Genomic DNA, 23538 nt, shown 5'->3' with positions numbered 1-23538 from the left:
TGCGGGGGAAGCGCAGACTCCCAGGGCGCCGGAGCCGCGCCAGGCCGCCCCGCCCCTGCCCGTCCTCCCCGGCGGGGGTCTTCCGGGGCTCCCTCGCGGCCGCGCGGCGCGCAAAGAGTCGGGCCGGGCTGTCGGACCGGTGTCACTACGGCGCCCGCCAAGGGCTAAAAAGCTCAGGGCGGAGGGGCGGGGCCTCGGCGGAGGGGGCGGGGCCGCGCGGGCCGGCTTGGAACGCGCTCGCCGGGCCGCGTGGAGGCAGAGCGGTGCGCGCCCCGCTCCCGGAGTGGAACCCGCGGTGGTACCCGAGCGCGCCCGCCTGCACCCCTTCCAGGCCGGCGAGCCCTCGTGGGCGGCACAGCTTTGCCCCGGACTGGAGACTTCCAAGTGAGCCGGTATCCGGAGCGGGGGAGGACTTGGGGGAGGCGATCGGGAGTTAGAGGTGCACGTGGAGAGGGGTGGGGAGGTCGGGATCGGGGGCCGCCGGGGACCTCATGCGCCCGCGGAGTGAGGGGCGTGGGAGAGGCCCGGACTTCCTCGTCTACCTGAGCCCTTCGAAAGGTCTTTGAAAGTCGTTGCTTCCATATTTTTTTAACGTGGTCTGCAGCGAGTTGGAAGGGAATCAGAGCTCTCGCTGGGATGGTTGACTCATCGGAGATGCGGTGGGTGCTGATGTGGTTGGTTTAGCCAGACTGCGGCTAAGGGCAGGTCACTGGGCATCATGGATGGCAGCACTTTTTCCTATACAAGGGAAATGTGTGTGTGTGTGTGGGGGGGAACTGTGTTAATTTGGTTTGTCTTTTCAAAGAATAAAATTCTATATCTCCTTCCATTTCTTTTTGACTGGGTGTGAGTCGTGTGTGTGTGGGGGGGGGGGTGGTGACTCTTCAAAGAGCGGAGAAAGTTCGAACCACAGTTTAAGGAAAAGTGGATACTGACTGGGTGTGGCCAGCCACGTAGATCACCCTTTCTTGATAAAAGCCATTCCTGTCTTCTCTCCTCACCTCCTAGCTGCTGATGCACCGATTTGGGAATCCAGAAATTCCCTTGGGAACTAATCTCTCTGCTTAGCCAGGAAACATTATAAAGACACCCATGAGACAGCATTTAAAAAAATAATTACCAAAATCTGTATAGTGGCAGCTAATCAGCCTTCATGGAAGGAGAGAGGTATTTCTCCCCTCCACTACTAAAGGCATGGTGCAATGCTGCCTCTGGTATTTTGCTTATCCAGATAAAGGTCTTCCAGTTGGGGCTAACTTAGGAGTACCCGGGCTACATGACTTGAACAAAACTGTGCAGGGAAAAAAAAAGTCATGGTCTTCATTCTCCAGACTTTGAAGTGTCCTTCAAATGTATGTGTGTGTGTGTGGTGTGTGTGTGTGTATGTATTATCTATCTATCTATCTATCTATCTATCTATCTATATATATATATATATATCTGTACCCAAGTACTTATAGTAAAAGGCAATATGGAATATGGAACAAAGAGTAAGTAAATGGTAGGTGCTGTTGAGGTTACAGATGGAAAGGACTTTGGGGGCAGTTGCATTTGCATTGGCCTTTATAAAGGAGTGGAAGGAGCCCAGCACTGATGACTCATGCTTGTAATCTTAGCTACTCAGGAGGCTGAGATCTAAGAGATCACGGTTTGGTTCAAAGCCCGCTGAGTCAGGAACAGCTGTGAGACTCTCATCTCTAATAAACCACTCAGAAAACCGGAAGTGGTGCTGTGGCTCAAGTGGTAGAGCATTAGCCTTGAGCTGAAGAGCACAGGGACAGCAAGTGCCCAGGCTCAGAGTTCAAGCCCCCCGACCGACAAAAACGAAGAAAGAAAGGAGTATAAGGGCATTCTATAAAAGAGAAATACAATGCTGTCTGTAGTTTGGGTATTTTTCTTGTGCAGACCAGAACCACTAGGTGATAAGAACCACCAGGTAGTATAGAGTGTTATCCTTACTAGGTCACAAGCTCAGCAGTATTTAATTGTTGGAGACTTTCGCTAGGCTTTGCTTATTGGTGAGATGGAAAAAGTTGAACAGTTCTTTAAGAAGACCTTCACGTTGATTTGCCCCTCTGTCTGTAGCTCACTTCCTCATGAATATCCCTTTTTCTTTCTCTGCATGACTCTTTCCTCAACTCTTGTCAGGTTTATGCTGGAATATTACTGAATAAGATAGGGCTTCAACTGTCCTTTCCACAATAGCTTTTATATTACCTATTTTATTTTTATTTGCATCACTTATTAGTACATACTTTTTTGTTTTATTTTTAACTACTTTTTTTTTTTGTCTTTTCATTTTGGGTACTAGGGATGGAGCATAGCTATATCCCAGCCCAGTTATTTGGACTTTCTTACTTTAAGATATTCTCTTTTTTTGGTCAGTCATGGGGCTTGAACTCAGGGCCTGGCCACTGTCCCTGGGCTTTTTTGCTGAAGGCTAGCACTGTGTCTTTTTTAAGCCACAGCTTCACTTCCCATGGCAGTATTTGTATTTTGCCCATTTTTCCATAGAGTGTGAGCCCCATGACAGAGCAGAGATTTTCTTTTGCTTAGCACTATATGCCCAATATATACAAGATGGCCTTACACCTAGGGTCCTTAATAAAAGACTAGATGACTGAAGACTCTCCTTGGGGAGACAGATAAGATGACAAGTAACATGACTGCCAAAAAAGCCAGAGTAATATAGGATAATATAGTGTACAAATAAGGGAGTAGAGGAATTTATTTTAAGAGAAGGGTCATGCATTTCAAAGATGCTAGGGCTTGTGAAGGTAATGGCAGGAAGGGCCTGCCTGGCAGAAGGAGCATCTGAGAGCAGGTGTAGCTAGTGTGGACATGTAGATCCAAAAAGTTAGACTCCAAAGCTTTGTTGATTAAATAATGTGATGTGTAATTTGCATCCTAGAAAGATGACTGGAGACTGGATTGAAAGGGGGGAATCTGGCTATAAACTAAAGGGAGAGAACACACAGTTTATTGTCCTCTGCTGTTAGATGAAAGGCCTCAAAGGAGACAGCCCTAGCAGAATGTCTAGCAGCCTCCTGGTTGAGGAATTAAATCACCCACAAGAAAGATACTGCCTCCTCTACCTCCCATCTGTTTGTACATTTACTTATCTAGCTAATATGTGCAAAGAATTGTGTCACAGTCATAACACAAAACTTAAGAGGTTGGGGGAAATTCAGAGACTAGCTTAGCCTATTCCAGGAAGATGATTTTATTTGTGTCAATTTTTTGTGAAATTTTTAAGTTAAAGGAGATTATTTTTATAGTTTATTAAAATGGACTTGTGTATTTCAGCTCTTGGATTCTCAAACTGCTCCAGTTTTCAAACCTGTCAGAACAAATTCTGAATAGGAATTTCTAGGAGGCATACTGAATTATAAGGACAGTGCTATTGATTTAATAGCATTTTTGTAGTTATTAATTTACTTAGTTGATTAAAGACATCCCTGTGATTAAAAAGGCCTTCAACTTCAGGAAGCATAATATGGATGAGAAGACATGGAAAGGTTTCTTGAGGCCTTAGTTCATTCCTGCCTTTGATAGGAATTAATTTTATGATTATCAGTTACCTTTATAGGGCCTCAATTTCCTCTTCTGTAAAAATGGGAGATTTAATCTGCTATGGTTTTTTATTTAACTTACACATTTTAATTTCCTGGGATGCTTCAAAAGTACAGGCAGTAATTCCTGACTGTAGCAATCTTGGTTTTATTCCTCTGGTTGAAGCCCAGGTATTTTGTTGTTTGATTTTTTTTCCATTTTTAATTTTTTAGTTCAGGAAGTTAAGCAAGCAAAATTAACCCTGACAGTACACTAATTGAATTGTATTTTTGTAGTGTGTGTGTGTGTGTGTGTGTGTGTGTGTGTGTGTGTGTGTGTGTGTGTGCCTTATCTTTTTTGATCAAGGCAGTTGTTCTACAACTTGAGACACAGCTCTTCTTTCAGCTTTTTGGTGGTTAATTGAAGACAAAAGTGTCACAGACTTTCCTGCCCAAGCTGGCATCCAGCCATGACCCTCAGATCTCAGCCTCCTGACTAGCTAAGGATTACAGTATGATCCAAAGGCACCTGGCTGAACTGTACTTATATGTGTAGATTTGCTCTTCAGATTATAGTACTTAAGTAATAAATTGAGATGCTTGACATCACTTGTGGAGCAGTTGCTGTATATAACGTGCTAGACACTGAGGGATATAAATTCTCTATTGTTGATTCTGTTGAAGAAACCAACAAACAGAAACCATAAATGAAATTCCTCTTCTTTGTAAAAGGCCCATTTCCCCAAATCAAATCAATATTCTTTCTAGAATTGGAGTGTAGCAACTTATTATATATGTACATATATATACATATATAATACACATATCAGTTTTAAGAGTCCATTTATAAATATGTTTCTAAGATCGAGATGGGATAACATTGTTGGCATATTGAGATATCTAAGCTAGACAAAGGTGAAAATGGATGCTGCCAGAAAAAGAAAAAGGAGCAGGCTGCAGTGGAGAAACTTGTAGTCAAGGCATGATTATAGATGGGGTATCAGGAGGGTAAGTTGAAACCACTTAAAAAGGTAGGTTTTAACCTGAATACTTAGATAGGGACTTTGCCTTTTATTGATTAGCCCAGACAGAACATCATATGAATAGCATACTCAAAGTTGTCCATTAGGATGTATAATGTGGATGAATCAGAGAAAATGACCAGAAATATTGCAGTGTTCTCAGCCAGAAGCTGAGTGGTAAAGTTGGACTGTGATAGAAAAATTAGAAAGAAAGGAACATTTTGTAGCAAGAATTAAGTGATTGATCTGTTCCATGCTGTCTGTTTTCTAGCTCAGTGCCTAGCTAGAATGCTCAATATTTGCTGACTGACTCAGTTAAAGTGGACCACTTGAAACTGAAGAAGATTTGGCTAAGAAGCAACTAGTAAAAGCTGTAAAAATCCTTTATAGAAGTTTGCCCAAGGGCTGGGGGAGTGGATCAAGTGGAGAGAGCCATGAGGCCATGGGTTCAAAACCCCCCCAAATTTTTTTTGACTGAATGAAATAAAGGAACAAAGCAGTGGGACTATTATCATAGAGGATTTCAAAAGAGTGATATTGGTCGCTTGGAAACTATTTGTTCCGTGATACAGTTATGAATTGAAGGACAACCTTTATGTCTACAAAGGAAGAAAATGGATTAACCACTGATTGAGTATAGGGGCACTGACACATTGACTTAAAAAGAATGGGTTTATAAGGTCAGAATGCTATGTAATGATTAACAATGTCTCACGATGGGATTTTACTGCCAAGATGGGATGCCAAGTATTGGAGTGTGCTATGCCTTAGCTTTTTTTCTCAAGGCTGGTGCTCTGTTACTTGCGCCAAAGCTCCACTTCTGGCTTTTTTGGTGATTAATTGATAAAAGTCAGAGACTTTTATCTTTGAGATAAATTAGAATCAGCAAAATTTGATAATTTGGGGGCGGTTCCATAAACTGATAAAATTCCTTGTAGGGTGAATTTTTCTAATATGTTTCCATGACCCTCACCAGAAAAGATTTGGGGGGTAGTCCGTTTGAGGACTTGCAGATCCCCTAGGATTCAGCATGTTTTATGTCTTATTTTATTAGTCTTGTTCATTTCCATGGTCAGGCAAGTTTGGTAACTTTTACCTACCTAGGCTTGTTCTTAGTCTTTAATTAATGGCAAATCTGGGATTGGAATGGAGCCCAGTGGTCCTGGCCACACCTATTGGACTCCAGCTGCTGTTTGTTAGAGTGAAGGTATGAGCCTTTCTACTCAGCAGTTTTCATACTTGAAAGACTCAGTGTATGTTTCCGTGACTCAGCATCTGAAACAAGGCCATGTAAATATTTCCCTTCTCTTTTAATTTAGATAGAGGGAAATAGCTTGGTTATTAAGATGTGTTTCCCATCCTAATTTTGTTTCACAGTAGCTGAAGAGTGGATAAGGAAAATTAATCTTGGGTAGAATTCCAACCAATGAACAGAATAGGCAGGTGTGACTCTAGTGATAGAGTACCTGAGTAATCAAGTGCAAGGCCCTGAGTTCAAGCCCCAATATGGCACTAGAAAAAAAAAAAAAAAAGTCTATGAAGCACCTGGTTCTACAGGTATATTTTAACAAGTCTACTACTTAGAAGATGTTTCCCAGAACAGTTCTTCCAGTATTCTCTGAGAATAGGTTTTCAAACTTTTTGTTCATTCCTCATTCCTAGAAATCTTGATTGAGTGATTCACAAACTTTTGTCTGTGTCAGAACTATCACGAGGGCTTCTTAGAACATAAATGCATACTTTATAGGAAAATTCTAGCTGACTCAGAGTTTGTTTGGTTTTTTTCCTTTTGTTCTTTAGGCCTGTGCTGGTATCCCACAATTTACATGTTGAACCAGTTCCTGGGTGATACTGTTGCAGACACCATTCTTCGAGACCCATTGCTCTAAATTTTTAAGCTACCTAGGCAATTGCATCCAGGGTTGAGAACTGGTTATTTTGAAGCTTGGCTCTATGATACAGTAAATATGAATTCTTTTAGGCTTTTGGATCATTCCAAGGATAGATGATAAAATTCCAAAGAAGTGGCCTGTTGTTAGTCATAGGAGGTGTTCCTCATCATTAATTAGCAAATTTGAAAGGAGTAACAGCAATGATCTTTAGTCCAGGTAGGACAATCCAGTGACAAGAGCAGCAGCTGAGTGAGATACTCACCCTGTGTGATCTTGAATGCAGAACAAGTGGTTTGATAGGAAATGACACTAAGCCAAGTGAGCAGAAAAAAACAAACAAACCCCTACTTCTCTTTTCGGGGGTTCTGAGGACAAACTACTGCTCTCTTGGGCTTTGGCTGTCACAGTTACATGATGTTCAGCATTATCCTTAGGAGGAAAACTGTAAGAGATATTTGTTGCAGTCATTGCCTCATTTGAATGTAGAATTTTCGAATGTAGAATTCCATTGAAAGAGCCCCTTAAGTGCATTGCCACCTGAGCCCACTGATACAATTAGTCATAGTTCAGACATTTCAGAAGTTCAATAGAAAGACCTGAGTATGTGATAAAATTACTGTTCCCAAAGTTTACATAATTTATCTTAGTTTTAGTTGAACAATTTCAGGGGTTTTCTCAACTTCTTTGGTGAAGGGAGTCTTGAATAGACTATACTGTAGTTTGAACTTGAAATATATCCCCACTCTCATGTGTTGAAAGCTTAGAACCAAGTGAATGATGCTGTTTTGTGTGGATTTGGAAACTACTAGCTGGAGAAAGTAGGTCACTGAAAAACATGTCTTTGGGGCCTGTGTATCATTCCCAGCCTGCTTCCCCTTCTGTTGCCTTTCCATGACATAAATTCCTCTGCTCCCCCATTCCCCCTTTGTCTTAATAGAGTGGACCTCCTTCAAAACCATGAGAAAAAAAATAAATCCTTCTTCACTTCAGTTATTTTTCTCAAGTATATCTTACAGGGATGCAAATCTGACTAATACAGACCCCTTCATAGTCTTACTGGTCCAGTTCCCAATTTTGAGAGAAAGATGTTGGACTAGAACTCAAGAAGTCTTCCTACCATTCAAATTCTAGGGTGAAGAACTCATTTAAAAATTTAGGGTATTTATAGTTAATGATGGTTTTCAAGTTGCTACAGACAAGATTCCTCCTTCTCTTCCACTGTGCTTTCCTGAACCTGATATACTCTTGCCAAACCATAGAAGGAGGGAGAGAGTTGCACCAGTTGGCTGTGTAGGTATTCAGGCAGTATCACAGAGGAGACCCAGAATCAGCCTTCCACTGAAGATGTGGCTGAACATGAACAATTCAACTATCAATAGTTACTTATTTCTTTACACATCTTGGTTTCCAAAAGTATTTTGAGTCCACTCCTTATACGAGGTAGAGTTGTACATTTAGCTCTTAAATGTTGGTGTCTCTTTATATATGATGAAGTAATTGTATTATTAATTGTGTTTTTCAGGATTTGCCTGCTGTCCTGCTGAAACTACTTCTGATGGCTGGGAATAAAGGAAGAGGACGTGCTGCTTATACCTTTAATATTGAGGCTGTTGGATTTGGCCGAGGTGAAAAGCTACCTGATGTAGTTTTGAAACCACCCCCACTATTTCCTGTAAGTACATTGACAGTTGACTTCACACAGCTTACTTTTTCATGTTTCAGAGATAATTAAAAATTCTATATATGCCTTGAATATTAAATGCCACCTTATTCTTTCTTACACTTAAGTTACATACATGAGTTATATACTCAAGTATAAGAAGGTAAATGAATATACTTCCCTGGTAGCTGTCTGTGATAGCAGGAACATACCAACTCACTCAGCCTTTGTTGAAGGACTTATGTCAGTAGAAGGTCCTGAGCATATGTATCTAAAGTCTAGGTGTTCCTCTTAGATGTCTGCTTTTTACTGTAGATAATAAGCCATTTTCATACTTGGTGGAACCTAAAAAATTCAAGTATTTCAGGTATAGGAATAACATTACTGGAAGTTTTTCAAAACTAGCTCTTCTCCATATGTGAGATTACTTCTAAAACAATTGTAATGTTAGCACATAGTATTGTTTTACATTTGGGATAAAAGTAAAGTTCCTTACTACCATCTGAGAGGTTCTTCCTTCTCTGGCCTTTCTGACATCTGACATTTCCCACCACAATCTTTTTCATGTCCTAGCTAGGCTGACTTTATTTCTCTCTCAGGCATTTATCTCTGTAAGTTTCCTGTCTGGAACTTTCTGTGCTCCTGTGTTTGTGTGGATGGCTACTTGGTTTTGTACACGCCTCTGCTCAAATATGACTTTCTAAAAGGCCGTGTATACTTTCTTTATGTAGACTAGCCACTGCCAACTTCCTTGGGCTCTTGTTAGTCATTCTTCCTCTGCCATGTTACTTGTAAACTACAAAATTGAATCTCACCACATTGGTTTATTCATTGTATATTTCTTCCTCAGAATGTAAGGTCCATGTGTATAGGAGTTTTGACTAGTTCCTCAGGGTATCTCCTCTTGTCTACACATGTGTATACCTGCATATATATGTAGAAATATTGAATCCAAAACTCCCATTTGGCCTTTAATCTTTATGTGGCTTATAAACCATTCATGTCTTAATTCATTGTAAAAAGAGAAAATATTGATAATACTTGGAAGGAGATAGAGGATATTGAATATTGGGTTGATACAAGTTTAGTAATCATTTGCTACAAGATTGATGCCTTTATTTATTTATTCATGACCAGCATGGAGCAATTTACTTCCAGCTTTTTCTGTGATTAATTGGAGATAAGAATTTCACAGACTTTCTTTCCTGGGCAGGCTTCGAATTGCCAGATCTCAGCCTCCTGAGTAGCTAGGATTACAGGCATGAGCCATTCATTTATTTTTATGTGACCATTCCCACTCATAACATCACCACTAATTGAAATTAGCAGGAAATAATGCAGTTTTTCTCATTTGGTTGCCTTACTTTTTCAAGTATGGAATCATTTGATCAACAGATACTATGGCAAAATGATTGCCAATGTGTACATTAGAGTCAATAGAAAAGTTATTCATTTTCCCTACTTCTAAAATCAGAGTAAATTAGGAAAAGGTTTATAAAGTTAAATGGATTACAGAAGCTCAATATCTTTTGAGCCGATTGTAAAATTCAATGATGGTAAAACGAAGTTTTTCATTTACACTGGCTTTTTGTAAAATGTAAATGGAAAGATATTAGAATGTTTAATTTATGAAAATTAACTTTGTATTTTGATTTAAATAAACAGGATACAGATTATAAACCAGTGCCACTGAAAACAGGAGAAGATGAAGATTATATGTTGGCCTTGAAACAGGAATTGAGAGAAACAGTGAAGAGAATGCCTTATTTTATCGAAACACCTGAAGAAAAACAAGGTGTGTATTGGATTGTTTGATAATGTAGTTTATTATCTGCAGGCGAAACAATATTTTTGCAAAAGATACGTAATCATTTAATATTGATTAGTTTGATTAAATTAGAGATGACCATCCAACTTGAAAAAAAATTATGGCTAATTTAATAAAAGCTACTTTAGACTTTTTGGTATTTTTGAAACAACCTTTTAAAGTAAAAGTTATACATAGTTAATGTAAATTATGAGAACTATGTCTAATAGTAATATGTCTAATATGTCTAATAGTAAATAAACCCAGGTTTATTTACTATGTCTAGTAAGTAGCTATATATATGTATGTATGTTTGTATATTCTGATTTTTTCTTCAGTGTTTTTCTATATTGGGTCTATATTACTTTATGTCTTTCCTTTTTTACTCTATAATATAATTATCCCCTTCATACTTAAGTTTTAATAACTTATTCTATTACATGAATATAAAATTATTATATGTAACCAATCTCTAGTGTTAGATTTAAATTTGTTTCCAGTTTTTGTTCATATTTATAATGCTATAGTTATTGTAAGTATACATATATTTTAATTCATGTCTGATTATTTAATATTTAGTTTACATTTTTTAACAACTTGGAGTTTTTATTGTTTATGTACTTGATGTAATAGACGATATGAAACACATATTCATTGCTGATTCTAAGAGCAGAAAGGAGAAATTACAATTAGAGAACATTCCACAATCTCAGACTGGAATGGGAGGTGGTTTTAAAGGAATTAAACTCCCAAGTAGTCATTTAGCACAATGGAACTGTATTGATTTTCAGTTTCTTCCATTGTTGAAATTAGAGGGATCAATATCACCCTTGAGTTCTCAAAACACCATCATTAAAACATGAGAAATTCATACAGTATCATTTCATTCCATTAGTATTAAAAATGCATTTGCTTTTTCCCCTCTAAAGATTTAGAATTGGCTAAAAGTCAAAGTTACATAGTGATATTACATTTGTTTATAAGAAGCATTTAGACAAGTTCATTTAATCTTTGGAGTATATCTACAAGTATATCTACTTGAAGTATAATGGCTTCATAAGAGATCTTTTACTTCAACAATACTGATTTTTTTAAACTTTCATGATTATCTTGCATATTTGAGTTTAGAAATGAAATTTAAGATTTTGTATATAAAAAAATAGGACCAGATGAACTAATATAGGTTTTCTTACTAAAACAGTAGTGCAGTATACACTTTATTCCTTTACAATTAGTTCTCTCTAGGTTATGGGGCATAATTTCCTAACTCAGTGTGGTAATTAAAGTGCATGTCTGATTTGGAAGTACATCAAATCATTTGAGCATTTGTGTAAGTCTTTTATTCAGGGTCAGTAGGAACATGTTCTTGGCCTATGGGAGTAGTTGGTTTGAACCTGAATTAGGTGTACTTTGTCTTTGATAACAGTGTAATTACACATTTAAATATATAGAAACACTTCCTTTTGTTTCTTTCAGGAGAAATCATTTGAATAGAATTTTCCAAATTGATACAATTAAATTAGCATGAAATGTTCATCTTCGTCTGTTTTTCCTTATGTAGTATGTTTAGAAAAACGCTGTGGTTGAAAGTAAAGTTTGTTTAAACATAACGTATAACATTCATATATATGTATGTAAGTGCTCACACACACACACATACACACACAGAAGTTCTCTACTACAGAAAAATCAGTGAGCCAGCCAAGTTTTTTTTACTGTATTCATTTATTTACTTGTTTCTTTCTGTGGTGATAAGGAGCAGACTTGGCCTACGCAAGCCAGGCACTGTACCACTCAACTACATCGCAGCCTCATCAAAGGTTTTTAAAGTGTTGCATTTTGATTCAAAAAGGATAAGAGGAATTAAAAGTATAGGTAATAGAAAAACAGAATCTATTAAAAAGGGATTTGTAACCTGGGATCATTTAAATGACACAAATGTGAGAAAAGAAATGGCAAGTATTAAGGTGTGTTTGAAACCTGGAATCCAGAAATACAATGCGTATTTTAGGTTTGTGCATGCAGTCACTTGCAGTCAAAGAAAGTTGCCTATTTTGGGTAAATTTACCTTAAAAACCACTAAAATATGAAATAAAAATTGGAATTGCTATTCTTAATTTCCTCGTAAAATGTCCAATAGTTTTCTCTTTGCTATTTATTCTATTATTTGTTTTTAGTTATCTTTCTCAGACACTTGATTGAATTACTTAGAAGCACTGTCTTGCTTATAAATAAGTCCCTGATTTTTTAGGTATATTCTTTGTTTTACTAAATGTGGCTAAACTTGTAAGCCACATTTGGTGATGAACAGTGCTTTCACACTGTGTGTGACAGTGTTGCTTGCCAACTTTGGCTGCTTGGAAAAGGGTCAGGGCCCTCCTCAAGGGAGTTTCTGTGGCAGAATGCACAAGTCAAATTTAAGAACCACAATTATGGCTCTCCTGATTCTGTCTCACTCATAGGTCATTGCAGTTTTCAGAAGTTGGCATAGAAGGTTTGTAGCTTGCTCTTTCATGGCCAAGACAGGTCCAGCCTTTTCTACTATTACTCTTTTCGTTTTCTCATCCTGAGATCATTGAGGAAACTAACAAAATGATTATGTGTGTAGTGAGTGCTGGCGGTAAGCAAATAGCCTCCCATTCCCAATTAGGTTCTTGGTATACATTAGTTATATCAGGTTTAAAGATTAGGAATAGGAGGACCTTTTCACAAGAAAAAACATAAATGCTGAGTGAAACTTCCTCTACTTTGGGATGCCTGATCTGACTTTAGCCTTTCGTGAATATTCTCACAGCTTGTTATATTAAGAAAAATAGTTTAGGTTGTTGACCTTGCTCACTATTCTATCAAACCCAGATGTTTCACGCTGTCTTCTTAAGCTTGTCATTGTCATTGAACTTGTTAATTGAGGAACACCTCATATACAAATTTTAGGAGCTCACTGCAAGTGAAATAGATGTTACCTGGTATTTTCAATGATTTTTAAAGACTGGCTTAAGTTTCTGTGTATTTTTGATGTTTCTAATGACTACTTTATGCTTTTTTCCCTAGATATTGAAAGGTATAGTAAAAGATACATGAAGGTATACAAAGAAGAATGGATACCAGGTAGAATAAAACAATGTTAAATACTTTCAAATGACCATCTCCCTGCCCCCTACTTATCTATTTTCACTACAGGAAAACAAAGTTTAGCTTTTTTTTCTGTAGTTATTAATTGGGTAATGTAAATCTTTTGGAAGCTGAAAGGAAGATTCCTATCATGTAACAAAAGAAGATCTGAAGTATTTTATGGGATGTTCTTAAAATGCTTTTTATAAACCAAGGTCTTGCCAAACTCTTTTGGGCTTTTCAGTTTCATTAGCCACAATTTTAATTTGTTATATAGCCAAACACGTGCCTGTTTACTCCTGGATTATTTTAGAGCTTTTAAATAGAAAGCAAATTATTAATATTAAGGATATTTTAATCCAAGCTCATATATTTTGCTTTTAAACAGAGTTGTGGACTAGCTTTAATTTCTAACATACCTTTTTAATAGAACCATCCTGAGAGTTTTGTTTTCAGCATTCAAAGTTTTATCTTTGGTATAGACCAGGTGGAGGAGGTTGTAGAGGAAATCTCATTCAGCTGATTCACTTTGTAGATCAAAAACAACTGCTGGCCAGGTGCAGGTAGCTCATACCTGTAATCCTAGCTATTTAGGAGGCTGAGATCTGAGGATCATGGTTGGAAGCCAGCCTGGGCAAGAAAGTCTATGAGACTATCTCCAGTGAACTACTCAGAAAAAGCCATAAGTGGCACTGTGACTCAATTTGGTAGAGCACTAGCCTTGAGCAAAAAAAGCTCAGGGACAGTGCTTAAACTAGGAGTTCAAACACCAGGACCAACACACACACACACACACACACACACACACACACACACACACAACACACACACACACACACACACACACACACACCAGTTGTCATGGAAATGAAGTGATCACAGGGCCATTTGCCAATATTGCCAGAACTTGAGTGTCTTCATTTAAATTTACTTTCCTTTTTCTCTCTTCTTTGGCTTTCATAGAAACTACCCTAATTAAATTCATTTATGTCATGTGCTTTCTTGTGTTTTTTACAAGAAAAGTCTTGCCTATTTAATGTTTATTTTTAAAAATTTATTATGATGTGATTTTAGTACTAACAGTTCTTTAATAACTTTAAATTGCTGTATGTTTACTACTTTTTTTTTTTTTTTTTGGTCGGTCGTGGGGCTTGAACTCTGGGTTTGGGAACTGTCCCTCAGCTCTTCAGCTCAAGGCTAGCGCTCTACCACTTGAGCCACAGCACCACTTCCGGCTTTTTCTGTTTATGTGGTGCTGAGGAATCAAACCCATGCATGTGAGGCAAGCAATCTACCACTGAGACACCTTCCCAGTCCTGCTGTATGTTTACTTATCAGTATATACAACACAAATATTTTTGCAGATGAAGTTGTTCTGCTATATTTCTTAATCTTAAGGCCTTTAATTAAATAGTTGTTAGATTTTGTTTTTGTGTTATTTTTATGAGCTTGTATTATACAATGGAGTTTCATTGTGATATTTCCATACACGCATATAATGTACTTTGACCTTCTATATTATACTTTCTTATCCTCCCCACCTTTGTGTGTGTGTGTGTGTGTATGTGTGTGTGTGTGTGTGTGTGTGTGTGTGTGTGTGTGTGTGTGTGTCTTTGTCTGTGTCTGTATCTGTGTCTGTGTGTTGGTCCTAGGGCTTGTACTTAGGGTCTGGGTGCTGTCCTTGAACTTTTATGGTCAAAGCTGGTGCTCTACCACTTGAACCACAGCTCCACATCTGGCATTTGGTGTTTAATTGGAGTTAAGAATCTCAGGGACTTTTTCCCCTGCCCAGGCTGCTTTGAATCTTGATCCTTTGATCTCAGTCTTCTGAGTAGCTATGATTATGATTATAGGCACCAGTCACTGGAGCACAGCTCCTCCCCAACTTGTTTTTTTTGTTGTTGTTGTTGGGGCCTGAACTCTGTCTGGGCCTGGGCGCTGTTCCTCAGCTCTTCAGCTAAGGCTAGCGCTCTACCACTTGAGCCACAGGACCACTTCTGGCTTTTTCTGCTTATGTGATGCTGAAGAATCGAACCCAGGGCCTCATGTATGCAAGGCAAGCACTACCACTGAGCCATCTTCCCAGCTCCCTCTTTTTAAAAAGCCCCCAACTTTTTAAAAAGAAATTTTAATGAATTTCATTATTTTGCTGCTGGTCATTGATAAGGTTGGGGCCCCTTAGAAATCTCATCTCTCTCTTATTCTACATCATTAATAGTCAACTCTGGAATGATTTTCTTTATGTTCTTCCTCATGGTCATCTATTAGTAGCTAAAAAAAACTAAAATATATTTGAAGCAAAATTTATTAGTACATGTAAAATAACTTATAATTTAACTGTTTTGAGCAAACACTGAGATTTCTTTATGAAACAATCTTTTTAAATCTATTTTTTATGTAGATTCAGTTTTCTACTTATCTCTGTACGCAGAAATGAAAAGAATGTGGGGCTGCATTGTAGCTCAGCAGTACAACTCTTGCCTTTCATGTTTAAGACCCTGAATTTACTTCCATCTCCTTAAAGAAATTTCATAGAAAAATTATTTAGGAATCTTTCAGGAAAAAAAAAATCCTTGGTTGGTATATTTTCCACTGCCATTTGTATTTTTAGTTTTCAGCTAATTATTAGAATTGTTTAATCTTGCTCTTCACGTGTTAGTATTATGGCCATGTACTTTAACTTTTAAAGAAAATTTGTTATAAAATAATGTCAACCACAGACAGATTACACAATTCCAAGTATTCAAGAAATAAACAATATTTAACAAAAGTTGTTACTATGCTAACGTCCCCAAAAATAACCCATTAAGATTATTTCCAACAAACTTGATTGCTCCTTCCAAAATTTTAATAAACTTAATTTGTTTGTGGGTAAAAACATACCACTGTACAATCAGATAGTAAGAAATTCCATTGTCTTTGCTCTACCAGTTTTTCTTGTGTTCTGTCTTCATTGTTTACAATATCAGTGACTCCCAAAGGAAACTGAAATTTTTATATTTCCATTGTACATGTAGATTGGAGAAGGCTCCCAAGAGAGATGTTGCCAAGGAAACACTGTAAAAAAGGTACATTGATTAACGTGATAGTGATCCAGGTAGGAAGAGGTTGTTGCTGAAATTCTATTAATTATAGAACTGTCCATCTAAAGTTAGGCTGCGTGTTCTGAATACTTTTTCTGAAAATAGAACTAGCATTTTGATTGTTTTGCTCTTCAGCAAAAAAAAAAAAAGTTTTTGTTGCTGTTATTAATTTGGAGGGGTTGTTTCTTTATTTGACCTTTTTAAACTGGAAATACGAAATGCTATGAAACTTACAATGATTTTCATATTTTCAATTTTTGCATACTTGAAAATTTTTTATGATTATATTGGTTATTTTCTGGGTTATTAAGAAATACATTGTAAAATCGGGGAACTGGTAAAATAGAACTTTATGTTGTGTATAAAAATACCAATGTGTATGTTTACATTTTTTTTCTTTTGCTAGTACCAAATTTCAAGACCTAATAAGTCTATGACTATGAGTGATTATCGTATGTTCATTGGAAATTGATGAGGTGTGATACTTTAGTTTATTCTTTGGGAAGAGTAATAATTCAATCTGAAAATTATACTTCTGTTATGACAATCATTGTGCTGGACAGAATATGAAAAGGCACAGAAATATAATCACATTTACTGTTATAGAATAAAATATGTTAACTCGTGGTTTTATTTCAGTGGGCCTGAAATCCAAAAAGGCAAAAGATCCAGGCAAAGAGGCTTCACTCACTAATGCTGCAGATGTGTTGAAAAAAATAGAGGTAACGTTTTCTTATTACCATACAAATGAATTGGAGAATGTAAAATTTTCACACCTCTTTTTGATGACTTTCTTCAACCTTCTCATACTTTCTAAGCATATGGTTTGGCAGAAGAGAGCCTAGCACAAGATTTGAACTTTGGTAGCTGGAGGTGTGGAGCATCATTCCTATTGTTGGCCACTGACTTGGCACCTTGACTTATCCCACAGGGCTCTACCATATCCCCATTTTCCTCTCATAATCAAGTATTCAGGGTGGAACAAAGCTTGAAAACCATATATATTTAAAATGTGGTTCTTAGAAAGAAATTCTCACTTTTCTTCATGTTGGTGGTCACATACTTCTAAATGCTTTTTTGTTGTTGATTTATGTCTTATGAATAGAAAATTCTGTCATGGAAGACCTTATGGGAATCATTCCTATAAAAACAGCTTATTTAAAAATTCACTGTTGGGGCTGGGAAGGTGGCTCAGTGGTAGAGTGCTTGCCTCGCATGCATGAGGCCTTGGGTTCGATTCCTCAGCACCACATAAGCAGAAAAAGCCAGAAGTGACACTGTGGCTCAAGTGGTAGAGTGCTAGCCTTGAGCTGAAGAGCTGAGGGACAGTGCTCAGGCCCAGAGTTCAGGCCCCATGGCCGACAAAAAAAAAAAGAAAAATTCAACATAAAGTTCGGTTGGATGTCCTGCCGTCCCTTTTCTAGTCATTTATTTCTGTGTTTTAGACAGCCTCTACTAATCTTTTATATGTCTTTTCAAGAATATATATGTATAACAGATGCAGAATTTTCCCTTTTAAATTACAAAAGGTGGTATCACACTTTATTGTATTTTCATTTTATCCTTTCATAAACGATTTTGGACTTGGTTTCTCCATCAAGTTGCCTCATTTTCAGGCTATCCAGTATGAATAAGAGCATTGTTTATTAAACTAATGCTTCACTGATGTACATTTTTCTTTTACTAGTTCACTGTTAAAGTATGTCATTTCACATGACAAGGGTGCATTTCTAGACATGGACTTGGTGAGTCAGTAGTTTTGTACGTTGTATGAAGCAATGGGCTACTGCCACATTGTCCCATGTGAGTCACACCAGTGTCCCTTCCACTGTTAGTGCATTAATGACCATGATGATGATAGTAGCTACACTGACTGAGAAGTTTATGCCAAGCTCATGATGGGATCTTTCCATACAATGAATCCTTAAGAGTTTGGAACAACAAATAAAGGTGGGTGCTCTGATCCATAAAATTTTGATGAGGATATCAAAGGTTTAAATAGTTATTTACTGGACGAAAATGGCAGATATTTGGTGGTAGAAACTCCTAGGTTTACTATTTAATTTTTGGATCATTTCTTGGGGGTTCATAAAGGCAGTATTTCAAAACTACCAGGTTTAACTGGTGGAATGATCAATAGTACTGAAGGCCTACACTTAATGCTTCCTAAAATGTTTGTAGCATGCTTCAAAGAAAACTAATCTGCACCACAGGGTGGGGCTTCTCCTCAAAATGGATGGTGTTCTTTTATTGCACACATTTAACACCTTTCCCAGGACTCATACCATTAAAACTACAAATTTTCAATCTAGAAATCCCAGTGAGTTTGGAAATTCCATAGAGCAAAATTTTTTCCACATGACTGTGAGTGTTCATCAGCAAAAGAAGTTTCAGCTTTTACTAGAACAAAATATGGATGGAGAGAAGTCACAACATGTAGTCAAATTTTATTAATAATTAGATAGCAGGGCGCTAGCATACTGACTTTTTTTCTCGGGCCTGGGCACTATCCCTCAGCTCTTCAGCTCGAGGCTAGCGCTCTACCACTTGAACCACAGAGCCACTTACGGCTTTTTCTGCTTATGTGATACTGAGAAATCAAACTCAGGGGCTCATGCATGCAAGGCAAGCACTCTACCACTGAACCATCTTCCCAACCCCTAACTTCTTATTTTTTCATGACATACAGGGGAACCTCTACATGGTGCCTGTGTAGTATTTGAGATAAAAAATTATTTCCTACCCAGAAATTAACTGTTTGCAAAGTTTTTCATGTATTTTTTTCTTGAATCTATAGGATACTCAGTTTAGACAGTAAACTCTCTTGAAGAGAACATGGAGAGTACTAGGTAGAATAGCCCAAACTTCGTATCTTAATGCAGAAGGAACGAAATCTTGAAACAAAGTGAGTTCAGGGATTATAAAGAAAGGTACATCATAAATGTTTTTGTCAGTCTTTTCAAGTATTTCTAGGTTTGATTTGGATCTGTGTGGTAGAAATGAAAATAAGTCCTTTAATGACTTTTGAAGTATGAGTACTTTCTGTGGTCACACTGATGAATTCTGTATTTAAAAAATATTTTTACCACAGGCATGCACACCTATATAGGCACACCTATAATCCTAGCGACTTCTGGTGGCTAAGACCCAGATGCTTGCAGTTCAAGGTGAGCCTAGACAAAAAGTTTTTTAGAGCAAATAAAAAGCAAAAAAATGTAAAATATAAAATAAAAATAAATAAAAGCAAAAATCTGGGTGCACACCTGTCATAACTAACAGCATCATTGTCTACGATGGCCCATGCATAATTACAACCCTCTTTGAAAAATAACTAAAAGCAAAAAGGGTTGGGGTGTAGCTCAAGTTTTAGTGTGTGTGCCCAGCAAGTACAAGGCACTGAATTCAAACTCTACTAAGACTCCCTCCCCCACTCTCTCTCTCTCTCACACACACACACAGATCGATGTCTAGATATTTACAAAATTTATATATTTGACAAAACCTATTTGAATAATTTTGTTGCTATTTATGGAATAATTAAAATAGCATGACTTTTTTTCAGATACAGAGAGTACTTTGCATAAAGTTAAATAAATGGAGTAGTATGATTCCATTTTAAGTGTACAAACAGGTTTCAGGCCTTTTTACTTACGATTTTATTAAAACATAAAAAAACAGCCAGGTGCTAGTCGCTCATACTGGTAAAATATTAGCTATCCCAGCGGCTGAGAGCTGGAGTATTGCAGCTCAAAGCCAGCCCAAGCAGAAAATTCCTGTAGATTTTTTCCTTAGTCTTTTCTTCTTAACCTCTCCAGCATAACCAGCCAAAAGTAAGACTGGAAGCATGGCTTGTGGAAGGAAGGAAGGAAAGAAAAATAAGTTTTTATACTTAGGAGGCAAAGACCTCTAGGACTGGAAAGTAAAGCAGTGAGGGATGGCGGATCATCTGCCACTCGGATAGTTTTATCCCAGAGTTATTTGATAGTAGTTTTCAACAATCTCACTTACGAACTAAAACATAGATATTTTAAGACATTATATTCTTTACTTTTTTTTAATGCTACAAGGAAAACCAAACAACAGTCTGAAGTTTCCTCTCTATCATGCCAAATATTTTAGGTCCTAGCCTAAGTCATAAAAATAAGGCATTAGGTAGTAGAGCCAATATCTCCAGTGTTACCTGAGACCTAATGTTTAAGCAGCAGATTGGACATCCTAGTGTACTGACAGGACAGTGAGCCCTCTTCCTTTCTTGCTTTAACTAGTTGTGGTGTCTGGAGGTGGAGGGGAGGGGAGATTAGAAGGTGATCTGTAACAGTGTACTCTTCAAGTGGGACAGGGAAGCTAAGGCTAGAATTTCCACATCAATTAATGAAACTTGTTTATACCAGGAATTAGAGAAGAGAGGTGATGGTGAGAAATCAGATGAGGAAAATGAAGAGAAAGAAGGAAGCAAAGAGAAAAGTAAAGAAGGTGATGATGACGATGACGATGCTGCAGATCAGGAGGAGTATGATGAAGAAGAGCAAGAGGAGGTAAAGTTGCTAACTTTGGGAATTATCTAATAAGGAATCAAATATGGTTTATAACTAAAATCAGCAAACAAAAACCATTCCTGAGGTCGTAGCATGTCTACAATCCTAGCATTTGGAAGATGGGTGCAGATCTTGAGTTTAGGATAGCATGAACTCCATACTGAGACAACATTGAAATAATAAAGGAGACAAAGTAACTTGAAAGAAATCTTTGTAAGTGAAAGTCCAGGAATGATGGAAATTGATCAGATTAATGCAATTAAGCTTTATTAACAAAATTGCATGTCAACAGTTGACAGAGGGCTAATTCATAGTTCTGGAATAAAATCTCTGCAGTGACAATGTGTTTCAAATTCCAAAGTATGTTGGAATTTCTGTAAGACTACACTGGTAATCCATCCTCAGGTATCTGATGGGCTGGATTCCATGTTTTGGGTGTATTTCTAAGCTGTAGTCATTCAAGGTATTTTTGAGCAAGGTAACTTAGTTGGTCTCTTTGGGACTTTTAAGCACTTCCCAAGAGTTTCCTGTCCATTCTGAACATCTTTGCCTACATTCTATGTCAGCTTTTTTTTACCAGACTGAACCATTTCTTCACTTCAAATTACTCCTCCTGTGACTCTTTCTTACATATTGTTTTGTATTCTTTTGTTGAAATTGATGTGGATTTAAAGAGGGACTTGGGGGCTGGGAAGGTGGCTTAGCAGTAGAGTGCTTGCCTTGCATGCCTGAGGCCTTGGGTTCGATTCCTCAGCACCACATAAGCAGAAAAAGTCGGAAGTGGCAGAGCGCTAGCCTCCAGCTAAAGAGCTGAGGGACAGCGCCCTGGCTGAGTTCAGGCCCCACCATGGGAAAAAAAAAAGAGAGGGTTGTGGATCCATTTTTATCTGTTTCCAAATGACTTGCCAGCTAATAATTTGTTCAATGATTTACTTTCCTTTTTAAGATTCTTCCTTTATCAACTATTAAGACTCCCATTGATTACACTGATGGGCTGATGCTGCTAGGTTCTAGCAGCCAGTATTCTAGGCTACACTTATTTTAGGAATATTCTGTTGACAGAATATTCAAGTCTACTTGAGTCTGGACCTATCTTTGTTGAAATTAAGATTTTCTATCACAAAAGCACTATAAACTGGGAATTCTAGTAGGTGAGGAACTCTTGAGCAAAGTAACGTTCAAGACAGTGGGTTTAAATCAGTGGGTTTATATATAAACTACACTTGATTTAAAAATAAAAATCCTCTCTAGCCTATTAGAGAAATGAGGTATGTTTTGAGTTTGAGGAGGAGCGAGGAATAGAAATGGAGTTCCATTAAAGTAAAGCCTTTCTAGATTTAGTCTCTGTGCCCATTTTAGTAATTAGTTGAAATTTTGTGATAATTTCCCATTGAATTGAGGATTTGATAAGCATTCTCAAGAGTAAAATTTAGCTTTTCTACATTATGGGTCAATCTACAATGTGTTTTCTAGTAGTAATTTTTCTCATTATTTACTAAGAAATCTATCTTATCACTTAGGAAAATGACTACATTAACTCCTACTTTGATAATGGAGATGATTTTGGTGCAGACAGTGATGACAACATGGATGAAGCAACCTATTAGTCAAGAAACATCTCAAAAGCCTTTGAAACTTGATTTGTGTTTTATCTCTGATAAGGAATGAGTTATATATCTTATTTGTGTTCCTGTTTTAACTGACAAATATTATCAAAACATGTAGAATCACTGTTTATGCTCCAGATACCTTATTGTCTGGCATCCTGACATTCCTCCTGAACACCTCTGCCATCTTTATGTATGTATGCTAATGCATTCTTAGTTTTAACATCTCTTTATCTGTGTTCATATTTGAACAAACCCATTAACTGCTGATCTTTTTGTAAAGTTACTACTCAGAATGGATTTCTACTAATTCAGCACACAGAGCACTTTAAAAACATAGAAACTTGAAAATACTTTTACATGGTATGTTCTATATCAGTACAGTGAGTCATACTACATAAACCCACCGAGCTCTTCCTACACACCTAGGAAATGAGAGGTTTTGTGATAGCAAACAAATTCATGGAAACATATCAACTTAAGATAAACAATACCATCTCAGTGAGCACAGAGGTTTTCACATGGGGTGCATTTTAGACATACTTGACTTTGGGAAGAACTTTGGGACCTACAATATATGCATTAATGGTCTCACTGTAGTAACTCTGACATCTGCAAATCATTGGGCTTATAAAAGGTTAGACTATATCCTATTTAATTCTGTTCTTTATGTGTGTGGACAGGAAAGTACTGGTTGGAAAATAAGATTGTAAAGTATGAACTTCACAGGAGAATGTTTGCATGTGAACTTGGTGAAGAGGCCCATATTATGTTTCACAGGATTCATTGTTGATATAACAATGCAGAATGAGCTCAGGTCATTTCAAAATGAAGACTGATCTTTTTTAAGTTACAAGCTAGTTTCTCTGCTATTTTATATTTTGGGGGGGAAAATGTCAGACACCTCAGCCTCCAAAGACTTTAAAATGCCAAAGATTTTCAAGGAACTTCATATAGTCAAGGAAGTTTTTGTTATATACTTAAAAAATGATTTGCTAGTATTACCAAAAGAAAGTTAAATTTACTTTTACCACTGGAAGCCATTACTTTCTAACCTGAGAAGAGAATTGGAACCCTTCATTATCTTTTTACCTATAATACTAAATTCAACCTTGAAACTGTGCTTGGTTGTTTCTGTGCCTTAGTTTCTCCATTTGTAAACAATTCCCTATAAAAATTGTTTAAATACTAACCAGATTACACACAGACACACACACTCTTAAAAGGTAACAAAACAATGTTGAGAAATAAATGTTTTCCTCATGAAGTA

General features: G+C 37.3%; 1 protein-coding gene across 3 annotated transcripts in view; it reads left to right on the top strand.

The window, feature by feature from the left end:
• Polr3g (RNA polymerase III subunit G) overlaps positions 1-23538 on the top strand; it is a 24202-nt gene extending 664 nt beyond the window's left edge. Inside the window, exons 1-8 of one of the 3 annotated variants that reach the window (XM_070031108.1) lie at positions 255-384; positions 7988-8137; positions 9791-9920; positions 12984-13040; positions 16061-16111; positions 16766-16848; positions 20518-20661; positions 22182-23538. In XM_070031108.1, coding sequence (XP_069887209.1) covers positions 8021-8137; positions 9791-9920; positions 12984-13040; positions 16061-16111; positions 16766-16848; positions 20518-20661; positions 22182-22268 — 669 coding nt within the window. In that variant the 5' untranslated portion in view covers positions 255-384; positions 7988-8020 and the 3' untranslated portion in view covers positions 22269-23538. Of the gene's footprint in view, positions 1-254; positions 393-7987; positions 8138-9790; positions 9921-12983; positions 13041-16060; positions 16112-16765; positions 16849-20517; positions 20662-22181 lie in introns of those variants that run through there. The other 2 variants (XM_070031109.1, XM_070031110.1) reach the window with 2 other exon arrangements.

This window comes from Dipodomys merriami, unplaced genomic scaffold (assembly GCF_024711535.1).
Source record: "Dipodomys merriami isolate MVZ:Mamm:240054 unplaced genomic scaffold, mDipMer1.0.p SCAF_20, whole genome shotgun sequence".
Lineage (NCBI taxonomy): Eukaryota > Metazoa > Chordata > Mammalia > Rodentia > Heteromyidae > Dipodomys > Dipodomys merriami.
The sequence above is the reverse complement of the archived record's forward strand: the minus strand, read 5'-3'. Positions and strand labels throughout refer to the sequence as shown.